Source organism: Monodelphis domestica, chromosome 2 (assembly GCF_027887165.1).
Source record: "Monodelphis domestica isolate mMonDom1 chromosome 2, mMonDom1.pri, whole genome shotgun sequence".
NCBI lineage: Eukaryota > Metazoa > Chordata > Mammalia > Didelphimorphia > Didelphidae > Monodelphis > Monodelphis domestica.
The window spans coordinates 105,095,126-105,115,849 of record NC_077228.1 but is presented as its reverse complement, the minus strand read 5'-3'; the positions used below and the strand labels follow the sequence as shown (position 1 = coordinate 105,115,849).

The 20,724-nt window shown below is 37.5% G+C and overlaps 1 protein-coding gene and 1 long non-coding RNA gene across 7 annotated transcripts in view; one reads left to right on the top strand and one right to left on the bottom strand.

Annotated features, from left to right (window-relative positions):
- The window catches only part of PPP1R12B (protein phosphatase 1 regulatory subunit 12B), a 316,463-nt gene that overhangs the window by 112,406 nt on the left and 183,333 nt on the right, over positions 1-20,724 (bottom strand). For all 5 annotated transcript variants that reach the window (XM_007481152.3, XM_001363985.4, XM_007481151.3 and 2 more), the window contains one exon: positions 3,037-3,127. In XM_007481152.3, coding sequence (XP_007481214.1) covers positions 3,037-3,127 — 91 coding nt within the window. The remainder of the gene's footprint in view (positions 1-3,036; positions 3,128-20,724) is intronic.
- Positions 8,579-20,724, top strand: part of LOC103098735 (uncharacterized) — a 134,686-nt gene continuing 122,540 nt past the window's right edge. The window contains exon 1 of one of the 2 annotated variants that reach the window (XR_461510.3): positions 8,579-8,721. This is a non-coding gene — a long non-coding RNA (uncharacterized LOC103098735). The remainder of the gene's footprint in view (positions 8,722-20,724) is intronic. The other variant, XR_008916157.1, reaches the window with a different exon arrangement.

Sequence of the window (20,724 nt, the reverse complement as noted above, 5' to 3'; positions counted from 1 at the left end):
CAAAGGCTTCACAACCCATAGATCCCCATCCTACCTACCTCAATCATTCTAATCTGTATTCTTTGATCCAGTGATGTTGGATCCAGGCTGTGTCTCACAAGATACTCCATCTCTTGGTTCTGAGCATTTTTTCTGACTGTCCCCTGTGCTTGGAATGGTCTCCCTTCTTGTCTCCACCTATTTGCTTTCTTTTGAGTCCCATCCTCTATAGAACGCCTTTCCCAGCTTCCCTACTCCTAGTGCCTTTCTTTTACTTAGCTCCTAGTAATCCTGTATAGAGCTTGTCCATGCACATTTGCTAGCTTGCTGTCTCCCTCATTAAACTGTGAACCTCTGGAGGGTAGGAACTATTTTTCCTCCTTTTTCTATCCCCAGTTGTGACAGATGCTGGCACTAAAGAAAAAGTGCCAGGTTGAAGAGTATGTGAAATTGATCACCTCAATGGGGGAGGGGCCCCACGGGATTGGAATCTGGAGGAGGAGAAGACTCTGGCTGGTAGAGGAGTTGGTCGCTCTTGGTCTTGATAAACCAAAGACAGAAGGTGAGAAAAAGATTTTCTCCTGAGGGTTACCCACTTTTTCTGCTGGTGACTGGAAATCTTTCCCCCCAACATTTCCCAATTGAAGGCTGAAGAGAAACCTGAGCAGACTTTACCTCAGCTCCTGTTGCCCAGGGGTGAGTCAACCTGACTTTCTCTCAGGGAGCTCAGGCTGCCAAGGCATGAGCTCCCCCCAAAACTCGAGGAGGGAGGGGAAAGGGTTTAGAGAGAGACAGGGACCCCCTTTCCCCACTTTCATTTTCCCATTCTTCCCTGCCCATTATTATATATACCTGATTGAGTTAACATTAAAAGTTATTTGTTCCCCAAGCTGAGTGTGAGTAAACAGATCAAAGGGTCTTTGGTCTCGAGTAGTAGAGGGGGGACAAGAGGGACAAGAGTGAATCTGGGAGAGCAGCTTTAGCTACGGAGGGAAGGAAGAAGGGGGGAAAACTTCAAACCCCTTCTCCTCTCTCTGAGCCAACCCTAAACATCAGCTGTCTCCCTTGTACCTTTGTATGCTTTGAGAAGGGAGGTTCTCCTCTCTTCCCCCCCATACTGAAAGACTGAATCCCTTGAGTACAACTTAACCTCCCTTTATAATACACAGTGCTTCACACAGCATCTGGTACATGACAGATACTTAATAAACGGTCACTGACTAGTTATGTACATGCTGCATTCCAAATAGAACATACTACATGTATAGAAATTAGTAAACACAAAATAAATAGAAGGGCTTAGAAAACACTTACTGGAAGGAGGAAGATAGCAATAATGATTATAATAATAGCACTTTAAGGTTTGCACAGCATTTAAAAATATTACTTGATTTGATTCTCACAATAACTCTTCAAGGTAGGTACTATTATTATCTCCATTTTACACTCAAGGAAATCAAGGCAGACATAGTTTAAATGCATAGCCAAGAGTCACACAGCTACTAAGCATATGTGATAGAATTTGAACCCAGATTTTCCTGACTCAGGTCTAGTGTTCTATCTATCTTACCATGCAGGTGCACCATCTGGGGAGGCTTCCTGGAGGAGACTGAACTTGAAATGAACCTTAAAGGAAGATAAGGACTCTGAGAGGCAGAGTAAGTTATACCACATGCCAGCCATGGGGGACAGCCTGAGCAAATGCAGGAAGGCAGGAGATAAAAGTATTGGGTTCTAAGATTAGTCAGCAGTCCAGTTTGACCGGAACATAAAGTATGTAGAGGGAAGTTGCATAAAATAAGGTTAAATGGTAGGTAGGCTGGAGTAAGATCACAAAGAGCTTTAACTGCTAGGATGAAAACTTTTAGACAATGGAAAGCCACTGAAAATTTCTGAGGAGAGCTACATAAAATTTAGGGTGAATATGTGGAAGATTATTGGAGAAAGGAGAGACCAAGGGTAAGAAGATCAATTAGGAGGTGATATTTGTCAATAGGCTCTGAACAAGAGTGGTGGCCATGTGACTAGAGAAGAGGATGGATCTAAAAATTACTGTAAAGGGGCAACTAGGTGGCTCAGTGGATAGAGCACCAGGCTAAAGATGAGAGGTCCTGGATTCAAATATGGCTTCAGATGCTGTGTAACCCCGGGTAAGTCACTTAACTCCAATTGCCTAGACCTTATAGCTCTTCTGCCTTGGAACTAATAATTAATATCAATTCTAAGACAGAAGGTAAGAGTTTAAAAAATTATTTCAGTTAGAATTACTAAAAGTTAGCAACGATTTGATATGGAAAGTGCAGGGGAAGGGAAGAATCAGACATGGCTCAGACTGCCAAACTGGGTTACTGAGGTAATGGTACAATTTCAACAGAAATAGGAAATGTCTTTAGTAGCTGCCTATTGCTTCTAGGACAAAATATAAACTTCTAAGCCTGGTATCTAAAGCCCTGTGCAATCTGTCTTCCACTTCCCTTTACATAACATACTACTCCCATTAGCACTATCTACAATTTAGCCAAAATGATGCATTAGCCATTCTAAGGTCTCATCTCCATCCTTTTGGCACAGGTTGTCTTCCATGTCTGGAAAACAATTCTTCTTCACCTGTCTCTCAGAAGTCCTAGCTTCCTTTCCTCTTGTGAGAAGCCTTTCCTGAGCTCCTGACCCAGTTCTCAATGCTCTCTTTCTTCTTTAATTTGTTTGTATCTAGGTGCATATATTGTAAGCCCTCCTGGAAAGCAGGAAGTCTCCTTTTTTGTCTTTTTAGTTTTATAACATAGTACAGTACCTTGAACATATCAGACATTCACTACATAGCTGCATAATTGAATTCCAGTGGTCATATACCAATGGTCAGATCCTCAAACCACACTGAAATGTAACAGCTCCTAGATAGTAAGGAGGTTTTATGAAGTGCCTACTTGACAATTTGCTACTTTGCTTACAGACAGTACAAACTAATCACCATAGATGGACTAAGAAACAAAGGTATGGAAATGAGGTGAGAGACAGATGAGTTTTTATGCTCTTGCTTGTTGATTTGACTTGATTCACCTGTGTAGATCTTCGAGTCTGCCGAGCTTGTCTAGAACGGGCTTTCCGCTGGGACTCTGCTTCCTCGTCCCGTACAGGTGTTAGATAAGACCTGATAGGGAATTAAAAATCAACATTAGAATAACAGCAACTTGCTATATACATACAGAATCTCTTATATTTCACTATCAAATAATCAAGCATCTACTACCTTCCAGGCAATGGGCTGGGTCAGTGATGGAAAACCTATGGCATGGGTGGCCAAAGATGGCACTCAGAGCACTCTCTGTGGGCACCTATGCCATCACCTGCCAGAGTTAATTACTAGAAAGGTAGAGGGGGTAGGGGAAGCTGCTCCCCTCCCCCTCTCCACCATGCCTGAAGACATTTTTTCAAATCCTCCACCCCTCTGCCCAGCAGCTCAATGGAAGCACACAGGGGTGAGGTAAGCAGCTCACAGGTGACAGAGTTAGAGGGGAGTGGAGTGCTCACTATCTGAGGACATTCCTCACTTCACCCACCTCTCCTCCCAGTGCCCAATGGGAGCACTTTCTGCCTCCCCTGTGTGGGGTGGGGATGGGGGCAAAGTGAGACTGACACTCAGTGGGGGGGAGGGGGAAGTGCGGCACTTGGTCTGAAGGGTGGGACCCAACACCCCATTTCTAAAAGGTTCACCACCACTGGACTAGGTGCTGAGGACACAAAGACAAAAATGAAATAGATTCTGGTCAAGAGAAGCTTACATTCTTCTGGGGAAGACAATGTGTACATATATAAAAGTATGTAGACAATCTACACAAAATTAATTTAATTAATCTGCAGGGCGAAGGTACTAATAACTAGGAGAGAGGGGGAAGATGAGGAAAAGGTTCTCTTAGAAAACTGGTATTTTAGGTCAAGTTTCAAGGAAATAAATGCTTCTAAGAGGTGAAAGTGAGGAAGGAGTAAATTCCCAAGCATGGGAGAAACAAAGGCATGATGATAGGAAATGTATTAACAGTGCTGAGTTGTGTCTAACTGGACCAAAGACTGCAGGAAGTGGGGTAATGTATAACAAGGCTAGAAAGGTATGATAGCTCCAGGTTGTGAATGGCTTGAGGAGTTGAAGAAGAGTTTAATCCTAAAGACAATAGGGAGTCACTGGAACTTAATGAGGAGAGTTACTTGGTCAGATTTATCCTCTAGGCCAGTTATGGCAAACCTTTTAGAGACTGAGTGCCCAAACTGCAACCTTTATGCTGCATGCCTTACCCCAGACAGGGAAAGGAGGAAACATTCCCATTGGGCTGCTGGGCAGAGGGGCAGATGAGAGAAATGTCCTCAGGCAGACATGGAGAGGGGAAGGGAGCAGCCCCATCCAGCACACTCCAGTATGAATGCCATAGGTTCATCAACATAGCTCTAGGCTATAGAGTGTAGAGGACAGAGTGGGGAGAAACTTGAGGCAGAGGCAACACTCTTCAGAGATGATTGCAATAATCCAGGCAAGGACTTCCGGTTAAGATGGCGGCTTAGAGAAAGCTGAAGTTCAGATCTCCGGAAAACCCTTCCCGACCGATCTCAAACTAGAAGCTCCTAAGGCGCCGAAATTCAAAACGATCAACAGCACAGACCCTGGGAACCCTCCTCCTGGACCTGGACCCGGTTCAAAAGGTACGGCTCCCCTTAAAAGCCAGAACCCGAGATCCCTCGGACCTCAGGGGTAGGAGCGCAGAGTCCAAGGCTCCCGGAAGCGGCAGCCGCGCCGGGCTCAGAGAGCAGGGTCTGAGGAACAACAACCCTCAGGGTCTTCTACCCAAGTCCCAGTCCGGGTGAAAGTTACTGCCTGGGGCTTCCGCTGCAAAGAGCCGGTCGGTCAAAGAGCCGGTTGGTCCGGGTGAAAGTTACTGCCTGGGGCCTCTGCTGCAAAGAGCCGCTCGGTCCGGGTGAAAGTTACTGCCTGGAGCCTCCGCTGCAGAGAGCTGGTCAAAACAACAGCAACCCTCAGGGCGGGCAAGACAGCCTCACGGGCTGGATCCTGCTATCCAAGTCTCAGTGAAAGTCTGTGCTCTCGGAGCTTGGGGAAGCGGCAGCCCATCCCCCCGCAGGCCGACGAAACAGCCTCACAGCCAGGGATTCTGAAGGCAACTTCCGGAAATCGAGCCAGGGGGAGAGTGTGGCCTCGTGGTCCGACCCTTCCCAGTTCCAGTGAGGCATATTCAGTTTAACCCAGGGAACGCTCATAGAACCAACATCTGCCCAGGACTAAAGCCTCTGATCACCAGACAAAGACAAGAAAAGCCAATCCTCCACATTCAGAGATGACAAACTCCACAGAAGCACAGAAGCCCCAAAATACCAAGAAAAATAAGAAGAAAGGGGCGACTCTGGACACATTCTATGGAGCCAAAATACAAAATACAGAGCAGATAGAAGAAGATATACAAGAAAATTCTCCAAAATCTTCCAAAGGAAATAGAAACTCTCCACAAACCCATGAAGAATTTGAATCAGAAAGGACCAAAAAGATGGAAGCCCTCTGGGAGGAAAAGTGGGAAATGATGCAAAAGAAATTCACGCATCTACAAAACCAGTTTGACCAAACTGTAAAAGAAAACCAGGCTTTAAAGCAAGAACTAATAAAGCAAAGCCAAAACACCAAGAAATTAGAAGAGAACATAAAATATCTCACCGACAAGGTGATAGATCTGGAAAACAGGGGGAGAAGAGAAAACTTAAGAATAATTGGACTCCCAGAAAAGCCAGAAATAAACACCAAACTGGACATGGTGATACAAGATATAATCAAAGAAAATTGCCCAGAGATTCTAGAACAAGGGGGCAATACATCCACTGACAGAGCTCACAGAACACCTTCTACACTAAACCCCCAAAAGACAACTCCCAGGAATGTAATTGCCAAATTCCAAAGCTATCAAACAAAAGAAAAAATCCTACAGGAAGCCAGAAAAAGACAATTTAGATATAAAGGAATGCCAATCAGGGTCACACAAGACCTTGCAAGTTCTACGCTGAATGATCGTAAGGCATGGAACATGATCTTCAGAAAGGCAAGAGAGCTGGGTCTCCAACCAAGAATCAGCTACCCAGCAAAACTGACTATATACTTCCAAGGGAAAGTATGGGCATTCAACAAAATAGAAGACTTCCAACTTTTTGCAAAGAAAAGACCAGAGCTCTGTGGAAAGTTTGATACCGAAAATCAAAGAGCAAGGAATACCTGAAAAGGTAAATATTAAGGAAAGGGGAAAAATGTTATCTTCTTTTACTCAAACTCTCTTCTATAAGGACTACATTTATATCAACCTATGTATACTAATATGTGGGGAAAATGTAATGTATAAATAGGGGGTAAAGAAAGACCAAATAGAATAATGGTTCTCACACAAAGATTCACAGGGGAAGGGGAGGGGAAGAAAACTCCTATAAGAAGGAGAGGAAGAGAGGGGGGGGGTTACTTAAACCTCAATCTCAGGGAAATCAACTCTGAGAGGGAAAAACATCCAGATCCATTGGGATCTTGAATTCTATCTTACCCAACAAGGGTAAGGAGAAGGGAAAACCAAGGGGGGGAGGGGGAGAGGGAGAACAAAAAGGGAGGGAAAGAGAGGGGGGAGGGGGAGGGAACAAAAAGGGAGGGACTAAAAAGGGAAACATCAAGGGAGGGGACAAGGGGGACTGATTCAAAGTAAATCACTGGACTAAAAGGTAGAGCCGAAGAAGAAAAGGTTAGAATTAGGGAAGGCAATCAAAATGCCAGGGAGTCCACAAATGACAATCATAACTTTGAACGTGAATGGGATGAACTCACCCATAAAACGTAGACGAATAGCTGAATGGATTAGAATCCAAAACCCTACCATATGTTGTCTTCAAGAAACACACATGAGGCGGGTTGACACCCACAAGGTCAGAATTAAAGGATGGAGTAAGACCTTCTGGGCCTCAACTGATAGAAAGAAGGCAGGAGTGGTAATCATGATATCTGATAAAGCCAATGCAAAAATAGACCTGATCAAAAGGGATAGGGAAGGTAATTATATTTTGTTAAAAGGGACTCTAGACAATGAGGAAATATCATTAATCAACATGTATGCACCAAATAATATAGCACCCAAATTTCTAATGGAGAAACTAGGAGAATTGAAGGAAGAAATAGACAATAAAACCATACTAGTGGGAGACTTAAACCAACCATTATCAAATTTAGATAAATCAAATCAAAAAATAAATAAAAAAGAGGTAAAAGAAGTGAATGAAATCTTAGAAAAATTAGAATTAATAGACATATGGAGAAAAATAAATAGGGATAAAAAGGAATACACCTTCTTCTCAGCACCACATGGCACATTCACAAAAATTGACCATACATTAGGTCACAGAAACATAGCACACAAATGCAAAAAAGCAGAAATAATGAATGCAGCCTTCTCAGATCACAAGGCAATAAAAATAATGATTAGTAATGGTACATGGAAAACCAAATCTAAAACCAATTGGAAATTAAACAATATGATACTCCAAAACCGTTTAGCTAAAGAAGAAATCATAGAAACAATTAATAATTTCATCAAGGAAAATGACAATGGCGAAACATCCTTTCAAACCTTTTGGGATGCAGCCAAAGCGGTAATCAGAGGCAAATTCATATCCCTGAAAGCTCATATTAACAAACAAGGGAGAGCAGAGATCAATCAATTGGAAATGCAATTGAAAAAACTCGAAAGCGATCAAATTAAAAACCCCCAGCAGAAAACCAAATTAGAAATCCTAAAAATTAAGGGAGAAATTAATAAAATCGAAAGTGATAGAACTATTGATTTAATAAATAAGACAAGAAGCTGGTACTTTGAAAAAACAAACAAAATAGACAAAGTACTGGTCAATCTAATTAAAAAAAGGAAGGAAGAAAAGCAAATTCACAGCATTAAAGATGAAAAGGGGGACAGCACCTCCAATGAGGAGGAAATTAAGGCAATCAATAATCCAGGCAAAAAGCGAGGCCTACTTGAGTAGACAGAAGGAGATGTATGTGGGAGCTGTTGTAGAGGTAAAGATGATGAAATTTAACAATTGACTTTACATATGGAATAAAGGAGAGTAAAAAATTAAAAATAATGCTGAGATTGTGGACTTGGGTAATTGTGAGGATGGTGGTGTCCTTGACAAAGATAGGGATTTTGGAAGAGGGAGGAGTTTGGGGGAAAAATAAAGAGTTCTATCTTGATATGCTGAATTTGAGATGCCTAGGGGGCATCCAGTTTTAAAAGTAGGAGATATAGAACTTTGCTCAGGGAAGAGACCAGGGTTAATATATAGATCTGGAGTTATCTTCATTGAGATAATAATTAAACTCATGGGAGCTGATGAGATCACTAAGTGAGAGAACATAGAGAACTCTATGGGCCTGAGGGCAATTAGTTCATTGAGGAACATCCACAGTTAGGGGTATGACATGAATGATTCTCTAGTAAAGGGTAACTAAATAAATAAATAAAAGTCAAGAGGGGCTGAAAAAGGATGAGTCATAATGAAAAGCAGGGAACATAGCAATGTCACAAAGACTGGAGAGAAGAGAAGGTAGCCAATAGTGTAAGTGTTACAGAGAGATCAAGAAAAATTCAGAGAAAAAGCCCATCAGATTTAGCATTGAAGAGATGATTACTAGTTTTGGAGAAGGCAATTTCAATTTCAACAAGTGATGAGGTAAGAAGCCAGATTATTACTGGTTGATAAAAGAGTGAGCAGAAAGGAAGTAGAAACATAAATGTAGGCAACTTTATTTAAGAGCTTGGCTAGGAAAAGGAAGAAGGATATAGAATGTTTGTGAAGAGTGTGAAGGTATAATGGGGTCAGCTATGGGTTTTTAAAGATGAAAACAGGAGTGTCCATAGACAGCAGAAAAGAATTTTAAAAAAAGAGTATTGACTCCAGGGCAACTGCTGAAGAAGATGGAAAAGAAACAAGGGTACATGTAGAGTAGAATAGATGGCCTTAGCACGCAGAAGAGTCACCCCTTCATCAGAAACTGGGATAAAGTAGAAGAGAATGAAAGGTAATGTAAAGAGATGAATAGAAAGGAAGAGGGGGAGCTCATGGGAAATGGTTTCTCTTTTCTCAGTAAGTATGAGGCTAGATCCTCAAATGGAAGGATATAAGATGCTCAAATTAAGAAGGTTTGGAATAATTTTTAAAAGGAGTGGGATATTAGCAACTCTCAGCAAGACAATGATCTAGGACAATTCTGAGGGACTTATGACAAAGAATGCTATCCACCTCCAGAGAAAAAATTATTAGAATAGGAATATGATTTTTCACTTGTTTACTTGGGTATATGTTTTGGGGTTTTTCTATTATAGGATTTGTGATTCACAAAAATGAACAATATGGAAATATGTTTTGCATGATAATACATGTATAACCCAAATTGAACTGCTTGCCAGCTTGGGGGGGGCGGGGCAATTTGGATCGTATAACTTCATAACATTCATTTGGAAATTTATTATTGGATGTAATTGGTAAAAAAAAAATTTAGAGGAGTGGAATATAGAAATAAGTTTTAAACAATGATATATGTATAACCCAGTGGAACTGCTTGTCGGATTTGGGAGGGGGAAAAACACTGTGTGTGTGTGTGTGGGGGGGGAGATCATGAGTCGTAACCATGGAAAAATATTCTAAATTTTAAAAAAGGAAAGTTCAGGAACAGCAAGCATAGGTTTCTATTTTTTTGCTTGTAGGTTTATTTTTCATATTAATTTTATTTTGTTTTACTTCTTTTGGATTAAAAAACATAGAAACAGCTTAAAAAAAAGAAGTGGAATAGAGAATCAATTGAGGAAGAGAAGTACAGTTGGTTCTAATGTTTGTTTTTAAAACTCAAATCTGTTCCAAAGTGACATATATTACATATTTTTATAGATGTTTTCTATTAGGGAATATTTTCATCATAATATGAATTTCAAGTTTACTTCTAGGTAATTTATTTCTTGAAAAACTGCAAATATTCAGAAAACTGCACACTGCCCAATAATTCACAAGCTGCAACCCTTCCAACACCCACTTCCAGAAACAAATTTCCAGGTCTTTGTCAAGGCAAAGTACTATATTTAATGCATATCTTCTGGTGCTAGGAGCTATGTGTGCAGGAAGGCCCCAAACCACCCCCACTTCCTTCCACCACAGCCTCAGGCACAAGCTTTAGCCTGCCCAATTTGCTCCTGAGACTCACCTAGGGACACAGGCTGAGCAGCAGCTCTAAACTAAGCTCCAGGCCATGACAAGTCATTATTTATTGTAGTACTTTAGATAGTCCATAACTATTTAACATGTATAAAATTATGTTACCAGTTCCTTAAAAATTAAATTTATTTTTTATTTAATGCATCACTAATAAAGTTTTCAGAGTTTGTACTCCCATCCCCATTTTCCTCATAAGTTCGGAGGTTTTTGCCATGAGATTTTTAAATGGTGTGCTGCTTTTTTGGGAAGGTGTATGTTGTGTTTATAGCAAAACTGCCTGTATTATCTTGTTATGGTTAAGGACAATTGAAATTAAATTACATGAATTTGCAGTGGTCCTAGTAAAGTTGCATGGTTTTTCCCAGCTTTGTTCAACCAGACATTAGTAGGAGTAAAGGAAGCAGATGGTGAGAGTCATACAGGGTTAGAGTCTGGTATGGTATAAAATTGAGAAAGAAGGAAAGTGAAATTTGATTTAGGGTCATGATCTGGGGCAATACTGAGGCACAGAGGGACTTTTATGGTGAAGACAAAAGATAGCTGGATATGATCTGATAAAGGAATGTTCAAGTTTCTGACTGTGAAAGTGGAACACTTAAGAATGAGCTAAAGGGCATGACCATCCCTATAATTGAGAATGAAATAGTAGAATGGTGGGAGATGAGAAAAAAAAATTTTAATGGGTAGATTATGGTGTTTGAGTAAAAAACAATATGCATTTGGATGTTTACTGGGAGAAGGGTAAAAGTTAGGATGGAAAACTGTAAAGGATATACTAAACTCCTTGGGAAAGGAGGTAGAATGATCTGTGATTGATAACCAGAATGAGAAGTGGGTGAAAAATTTGGATAAAGTAAACATTAAAGAAAAGGAGGTTCCTGAATGACAGAGCCAAAAAGAGATTATGGAAGTGGCAGTAAAGAGCAAGGAGTAGTATTCCAATTTCTTCCACTAGGACTAGTTGGGAAGGAGGCATGATAGAAAGGACAGCCAGTGTTAAAGAGGGCAGGTAGGACTGCACTATCATTTGAGGGAAGGCAGGTCTGTGTGAGTGCCAGGAAGAAGGAACATGAGAGAAAAAGAAGTCCACAAATGATGAGAAGCTTGTTAATTTTACACCAAGAATTCCAAAGGCACAATGGAAGGGTCGAAGAATATATGTAAGGGGCAAAACAAAAGGAATAATAGGAGCTTATGATCCAATAAAGGAATTTCAAGCTGTAGAAGTAGAAACCTTGTGGGTGACAGCAATACCCAGGGTTCACTCCCATCTAAAATTATCATCCAATCCAGATCCTAATGACAGTTATTTAGAAACATTTGATTGCTATTTTTAATTCAAGAGGGAGTTATCTATTTACTTTATATGCGGTATGAAAGCAATAGTGGAGATAGTTGTTGGTCAGTCATTTTCCGTCATGTCCAATTCTTTGTGATCCCATTTTTTTTATTGTTGTTATTTTGGGGGTTTTTTTGGGCAAAGATCTTGGAATGGTTTGCCATTTCCTTTTCCAGCTCATTTTATAGATGAGAAAACTGAGACAAACAGGGTTAAGTGACTTGTGGAAGTGTCTCAAGCCACATTTGAACTCAGGAAGATGAGCCTTCCTGACCCCAGGTCCAGTACTCTAACCACTGTGTCACCTAGTTGAGGAGAGAGATGCAAACAGAAAAGGAAAAACATTGTACCCCCCACCCACCCACCACTCAACCCTCTAACCCCATTCCTAACAGTTTCCTGTTCAATTCATACTCCTTCTGTCTCATCTAGAGGACTCTAATGGAGTTCTAAAAGGATAAAGAGAGGGCAGCTGGGTAGTGTAAACCTTGAAATTTCCCAGACCCTACTTCATAAGATTGGATTAAGACCATTCCCCATTTGGGCAGTGAACTCTACTTAAAGCAGGAATGTGAGAATTCTACTTTACCTACTTGGGTCTGCCCTAGGGGAAGATAAAGTTGTAAACTCTTTTCTGAACAATGAAAAGTACTTAAACCCATACTTTTCTTAAGCTAAGTACCTATAAAGGTCAAGCAACTTGTGAATTTACAAGGAACAAAGAACTGGAAAACTTACTCAGAGCTTTCCTGGTGTGAGTTACTCAAAAATCCACACCTTCTTAGGTGTGGACTAAGAATGGGCGGTCCTTTAGAAACATCTACAGTGATTGGTTGATGTAAGGACTTAGGGGAGGTGACATAGGAGATTTTGCCCTTAAAAATAAGAGCTCAGGGAAGAGCTGGGAAGTCATTCTGAAACATTCAGATTGGAGAGACTCATTCTGAGAAGTCTGATTCTGAAACATTCAGATGGAGGAGGGAGCTGGTGAAAGCAGCTGAGATGCTGCTGGCCTGGTGTCATTAGAAATCCTTACTTAGACAGATCTTATGGTGAGTTATAAAAAACTGACTGATTTCTCTTTTAAGACTCAGGTCTAGGCCATATTGGCTTTGAGGCCCTTCATATTTATTCCTTTCTTACTCTCTCTCTCTCTTTCTTTGATTACTCATTGTATTGTTAATTAAAATCTCTATAAAACCCAATTGACTTGGGTATTTGAATAATTGGTAATATTTCCCTGGCGACCACCTTATATTTGATTTTTGAAACATATTTCTGCGGTCAAATTTTACTCACCCTCTCTTATATCTATCACAATTTATATCTTCCACTATTTTAAATCACTACAGTTTAAGACCTCAACCATTTTAAATCTCACAGTAGTTCAGTGGATTGAGAGTCAGGCCTAGAGATGGGAGGTCCTAATTTTAAATCTTGGCCTCAGATACTTCCTAGTTATGTGAACCTGGGCAAATTATTTAATCCCCATTGCCTAGCTCTTACCTCTCTTCTGTCTTGGGACCAATAGATAGTATTGATTCTAAGATGGAAGGTAAGGGTTTTTTAAAAAATTAAATAAAAAAAAAGGATAAAGAAAATTAGTATGCACTAGACTATAGATGTAAATCTGGAAGAAACCTTAGAGGTCATATTGTTCAAACCCCCTCATTTTACAAATGAAGACACTGAAATGCAGAAGTTGAATGACTGAACTAAGGACACAGTACTAAGAGGAAGTACTCTGAATAAGAATATAACTTTTATTTTCCCACTGTAACACATATCTAAGGGATAACTATAAGGAAGAACTGGTTTGTTTTTGAAGATTTCAAAGCATGTTACTCATTTAAAAAATGCCACCAATATGCTATGAATCCAGATATCTCAGAAATGTAGGGAAAAGGTCTATTTAGTAATCCTTCTTTTCTTGGTACTCTATGAGAATAATAAAAGGGAAAGAATAGGCATTATATCACAGCACTGCCAACAGAATTGGAAGTCAAGGTCCTGGAAGTCAAGCACTATCTTTCCTAGATAGGCTCTATTTCACAAACCAATCACTCCTCCTGGAAGGAAACCCAACAGATGGGGAATATTGTCCTGAATTTCCTTCCAGACACAAAATCTGTCCATTTCATGTATAACTGTCATGGTTTCTATTACCACATGGTAATAGAGAGACACCTATAATTCCCCCATTTATCTGTATATTTCATTGTTTCTCAGTGCTAAGAAGTAGAATGTATCTTTGTTCACGATACAGAAGCAAAAACTTCTAAATTATGCCAGAGTTATTAACAACTCATCCCTAAACCTTCTGGCATATAGATGAAACTATTTCCAGGCAACTCCTTTAAGTTTACCATTAAACAATTACATAGGAAGAGACTGACGAGATTTCAAATCTGAAATCTACTGGTCCTTCTCCTGTTCTCTCTTTGACTCCTTCCTTTCACACACATGCATACCAATATTTTCTTACTTCCTTGTCTTAGTGATGCTTACACCTGACTAAATTCCACCCCTGAATTATTCTCACCATCTGCTCCCTCTATTCTTATTCACGTGCAGCTGAATGGTACTAGAGAAAGTAATGCAAGTTGGTTGATTGAGATCAGAGCATATACACATACATATGACAGTGTATATCTGGGTTTTTTTTTCTTTGTAGGAGGCCAGGAATATATCTTCTCGCATTGGCTATGATTCTAACCTCTATTTAGACAGTGGATATTCAACATGTATCTTTAAAAAATTAAGTCTGTCCTCAAAGTCTAACACTCTTTTCTTTCTACAAACAATGGTCATCTTTAATATATCAGAAGCACAGGGAAAAGGTAGAGCAACTCAATACAGTTTTAAGAGGCTGAATACAATATTTCTGAACTTAAGAAATAAATATTAACAATAAGTAAGAGGACACAGCTTTTTTTTATTAGAGGACATAGCTTTTAGGACTCTGTTGTGATGACTTGAGCAAAGACTTACTGTACTATATAATACTTAGTGTACCTTAATTCCATTTAGATGAAAAACTTTCAAAAACCTTTAAATTTGGAAAAGTTTCCCTTTCCAAGAAAATGTTTTCTAACCTGGTTCAAAAGATCTAAGTAAGAATATTCTGAGGAAAGAAGAAAAGAGGGAAAATAATACTAGGGAAGGTTAAGGTTGCCTCATAGGAATATAAAAGGAGAAAATGTTTTCTATGGAGACAAAGGCATTGTGTTTTTATAATGCTGGTCAAGGAATCCTATAACATTTTTCTCTCATACAAAGAAAGGAAGAAACACTTTAAGTACCAGTTATTAGAAGACTAGGAACACATAAGAAATAAGACAAGGGCAGGCAATAGGAGGGAGGAAGAAGTAGAGGGTGGTGATTAAAAGCAAAACATTTGTGAGGTGGGACAGTGAAAGTAGAAAGAGTAGGATCAAAAGGGGAAAATAAGATGGAGGGGAATACACAGTTGGTAATCATAACTTGGAATGTGAACAGGATGAATTCACCCATAAAAAGGAAGCAGAGAGCAGAGTGTATTAAAAACCAGAATCCTATGATATGTTGTTTACAAGAAAGACATTTGAGGCAGAGACACACACAGAGAAAAGATAAGGGACTGAAGCAGAATTTATTGTAGCATCATCTGAAGTAAAAAGAAGTAGGGGTAGCCCTTATGACCTGACAAAACTAAAGTAAAAATAGATCTAATTAAAAGAGATAAGGAAGCAAATTATATTTTGCTAAAAGGTACCATAGACAATGAAGTAATATCAATACTAAACACATATACACCAAATGGTATAGCCTCCAAAATTTTAAAGGAGAAATTAAATGAACTTCAAGAAGAAATAGTAAAACTATACTAGTAGGGGATCTCAATCTTCTCCTTTCAGATCTAGATAAATTGAACCAAAAATTAAAGAAAAGAAAAGGAAAGGAAATGAATAAGAAATCTTAGAAAAGTTAGAACTAATAGATCTCTAGAGAAAACTGAATGGGTATAGTCAGCAGTACATGGCACATACACAAAAACTGACCATATATTAAGGCATAAGAACTTCACAACCAAATGCACAAAAGCAGAAATAACAAATGCGTCACTTTCAGATCATAATGCATAAAAATTATAATCAATAAAGGTCCAGAGAAAGACAAATAAAAATTAACTAGAAAGTAATATAGTGCTAAATAAAGGGTGGATTTTAAACAAATTTTAAAACAATTTTATTAATGAGAATGACAATGAAGAGAAAACATATCAAAATTTATGGGATATAGCCAAAGCAGTACTTAGGGGAAATTCTCATCTCTAAACACATATATCAATAAAACAGAGAAAAAAGCAGACCAATGAATTAGGTATACAACTAAAAAAACAAAACTAGAAAAAGAACAAATTCTCTAATTAAAGACTAAATTGGAAATCCTAAAAATCAAAGGAGAAATTAATAAAATTGAAAGTAAGAGGACTATTGAACTAATCAATAAGATTAGGAGTTGGTTTTATGGGGAAAAATAGAATATTTGTTAATTTGATTTAAAAAAGGAAAATAGGAAAGCAAATAACCAGTATCAAAAAAGAAACTAAAGAATAAATTAAAGCAATCATTGGGAGTTATTTTGTCCAATTATATGTCAATAAATCTGACAATGTAAGTGAAATGAATATCTACAAAAACATAAATTGCTGAGATTAACAGAAGAGGAAATAGAATTCTTAAATAATTCCATCTCAGAAAATGAAACTGGACAAGTCATCAATGAACTCCCTAAGAAAAATTCCCCAAGGCCAGATGGATTCACAAGTGAATTCTATCAAACATTTAAAGAACAATCAATCCTAATATTAGATAAACTATCTGAGAAAATAGATGGAGAAAGAATCCTACCAAATTCTTTTTATGACACAAATATGGTACTGTAACCTAAGCCAAGATAAGAAAAAGCAGAGAGAAAATCATAGGTCATTATCATTAATGAATATAGATGCAAAATTTTTAAGCAAAATACTAGCAAGGAGACTGCAGTAATTATCACTAGGATCATTCACTATGACCAGGTGGGATTTATACCAGGAATATAGAACTATCAGCATAACCATATCGATAACCAAACCAAATCACAAGATTATCTCAATAGATGCAGAAAAAGCCTTCAACAAAATACAACACCCCTTCCAATTAAAAACTAGAAAGCATACAAATAAATGGGCCATTTCTTAAAATGATAAATAGTATCACTTCAAATCATCAGGAAAGTATCATCTGTAATAATAAGTTAGAGCCTTCCTACTAAGATGAGGGGTGAAGAAAAGATGTCCATTATCATCACTATTATTTAATAGTGTACTAGAAATACTAGTGTTAGCAATAAGAAAAAGAAATTGAAGGAATTAAACTAGACGAGGAAACAAAATTATCATTCTTTGTAGATAATATGATGGTTTATTTTGAATATCCTAGAGAATCAACTAAAAAACTAGTTAAAATAATAACTTCAGCAAAGTTGCAGGATACAAAATAAACACAAATAAATTACTGGCTTTTTTATATATTACCAACAAAGTTCAGCAGGAAGAGACATTGAGAGATTCTATTTAAAATAATCCTAGACAATATAAAATACCTGGGAATCTATTGCCAAGACAAACACATAACAAACATTTTCACACATTAAATAATGTCAAACCTAAACACATGGAAAAATATTAATTGCTAATGAGTGAGCTGAACTAATATAATAAAAATGACAATTCTACTTTAATTAATTTACTTATTCGGTGCCATACAAAATTACCAAATAATTATTTTATAGAACTAGGGAAAATAATAACAAAATTCATCTGGAAGAACAAAATGTCAAAAATATCAAGGGAATTCATGAAAAAAAAGTGAAGGTGGACTAGCAGTACCAGATCTCAAAAAAAATAAAGCAGTAATCATCAAAACAATCTGGCATTGGCTAAAGAATATAATGTTGGCTCAATGGAATAGATTAGATACACAATATTCAGAGGTAAATTACCTTAGCAACCTACTGTTTGATAATCCTAAAAACCCCAGCTTTGGGGATAAGTACTCACTGCTAGAAAAAATTGGAAAACAGTATGTCATAAACTAAGTACAGACCAATATCTTACTTCCTATACCAAGATAAGGTCAAAATGGGTATATGATTTAGCTATAATGATACCATAAGTAAATTAGGGGAACATTGAATAGTTTGCCTATCAGATCAATGAAGAAGAGAAGAATTTATGACCAAACAAGAGGTAGAAAGCATTATAAGATATAAAATGAGTAATTTTGATTATATTAAATTTAAAAGCTTTTATTTAAAAAAAAGTAACCAAAATTAGAAGGGAAACATTAAACTGGGGAAATATTTTTATAACATTTCTCTGATAAAAAGTTTAATTTCTTAAATTTATAGAGAACTAAGTCAAATTTATAAGACTACAAGTCATTCACCAACTGACAAATGGTCAAAGGATATGAATAAACAACTTGCAGATGAAGAAATCGAAGCTATCAATAATCATATGAAAAATTATTTCTAATCACTTTTGATTAGGGAAATGCAAAACAACTCTGAGGTACCACCTCACACCTATCAGATTGACCAATTTGACAGTAAAGGAAAGTGATAAATGTTGGAGGGGATGTGGCAAAATTGGGACACTCATGCATTATTGGTGGAGTTGTGAACTGATCCAATCATTCTAGAGAACAATCTGGAACTATGCTCAAAGAGCTATAAAACTGGACATATCCTGTGATCCTATAATACCACTACTGGGTCTATACAGACTAAAAGATCATAAAAAAAGAAGAAAGGATCTGCTTATACATAAATATTTGTAGCATTTCTTTTTGTGGTGGCAGAATTGGAAATTGAGGGGATGTCCATCAATTGGGCAATGACTGAACAAACTGTGATACATGTTGGTGATAGAAGACTATTTTGCTATATAAGAAATGACAAGCAAGATGATTTCAGAAAAAGCTGGGAAGATCTTCATGAAATGATGCAGAGCAAAATAAGCAGAACTGGGAGAACAGGGTACACAGTAACAGCAATATTGTATGACGATCCACTATGAAAGATAGCTACTCTCAGCAATACAATGATCTGAGACAATTCTGAAAGACTTATTACAAAGAATGCTATCCACCACAAAGAAAGAACTGCTGGAGTTAGATGTAGATCAAAACATACTACCTTTCACATCAGGCTATTTACAATTTTACTTTGGGGTTATGATTTTCTATATGAGTATTCTCTTACAACAATGACCAATATGGAAGTTAGTTTTGCATGATAATACATGTATAATCTAGATGAAATTGCTTTATCATTTCTGAAAGGGAGGAGGGAAAGGAGAGAGGGAGACAATTTGGATATTATAATTTCAGAAAAAAACGTGTTGAAAATTATTACATGTAATTTGGAAAATAAAATATTTTTGAAATTAAAAAAGATGAGGAACACATCACATAGTGTGCAAAATACTGCACACAACAAATGACTCTACAAGATTACATTCTTGAAAGTAATTTGGAATTAGGCCCTCCTAAATTACTAAATTGTGCATATCCTTAGACTCAGTGATACTTCTACTTTGCCTATAAAGAGATCAAGGAAAGAGAAAAAAGTTCTTTATACATAAAAACATTTACCACTACTCTTTTTGTAGTGGCAAAGAACTAGGGAGTGCTTCTTAATTGAGGAATGTCTAAACGAATTATGGTTTATGAATGTCAAGGAACAATACTATTGTGTTATAAGAAATGACAAAAAGACAGTTTTAGAGAAATCTGGGAAACCTTGTAAAAAGTAATGCAGAGTAAGAAGTTCACATTATTGTGAAAAACATTTATACTATATCAACACTATAAAATGAATAGTTTTGAAAGACTTAACTCTAATCCAATGCAATGTTGAACCATGATTCTAGAGGAATAATAATCAAACTGTTGTCCACTTCCTAACAGAGAGATAATAAATTATGCAGAATAAGATAAATAGTTATTGACAAGGCCAATGTGGAGATGTTTTGTATGACTATGCATATCTGTTTTGTTTTACTTTTTTCCATGAGGGTAGGAGGGAGGAAAAAATTGAAAATAAAATAAAATAAGTAATTGTCAATTGGAAAAATTAAATTTAAAAAGATTCTATAACATTTTATATTGCATAATATATATAACTATATATATAATTTATATATGTAATAATTTAATTCTATTCTAATAAATCCTAAATGAGATATAAAGGATAATATAGTTTAAAATATAAGATAGTACCTACCCTCATAGAGCTGAATTATCAAAGACAGACTCAAATACATACCCACCATTACCCTATAACAATCCTATAATGTACAATACTATATGTGATGCGGGTTAAAGAGGTGGCAACAAAAAAGCTAGAAGAAGGTTTCCCAGAGGGGGCAGTATTGATTTTGATTTATTCAGCCATTGCCCAATTGATGGACATCCCCTCAATTTCCAATTCTGCCACCACAAAAAAAAAAAATGCTACAAGAATGATTAGAAATTCAACTGGAAATCAGGAAAAGGACATTTCAGAGAAAGAGAATAGTGTGAGCAAAGACAAAAAAGTTAGGAAATCCCAGAATCTACAAGTTGAAGGGAAATTCAGAGATCTTCTGGTTCAAATAGTACATCTCTAAACAAGATTGGTAGGGGCAGTTAGGTGCTCATTTGATCAAGAGTTAGGCCTGGAATCAGGAAGTCTTTGGTTCAAATCTGGCCTCAGACATTTCCAAGCTGTGTCAATCCCTATTGCCTAGTCCTTAACTCTCTTCTAACTTGGAACCCATGCTTAGTATTGATTCTAAGATGAAGGGTAAGGGTTTGTTTGGTTGATTTTTTAAGTCCCTAATGGACAATCAACTCATCTTCACTTGAAGATCTCTAGTGAGGAAAAACCCACTACTTTTTTAAAAAATGACTTTTATTTTTTGTATCATTTAAAAATAAATAGTGTTTCTCCATACCACACCAAATTTGAACCCAACCTCATAATTAAGGAAACCAGTTCAGCAAAGGTAATGATATAGTGACTGTGTTTGACAATATATGCAATATTCTATCCCTAGA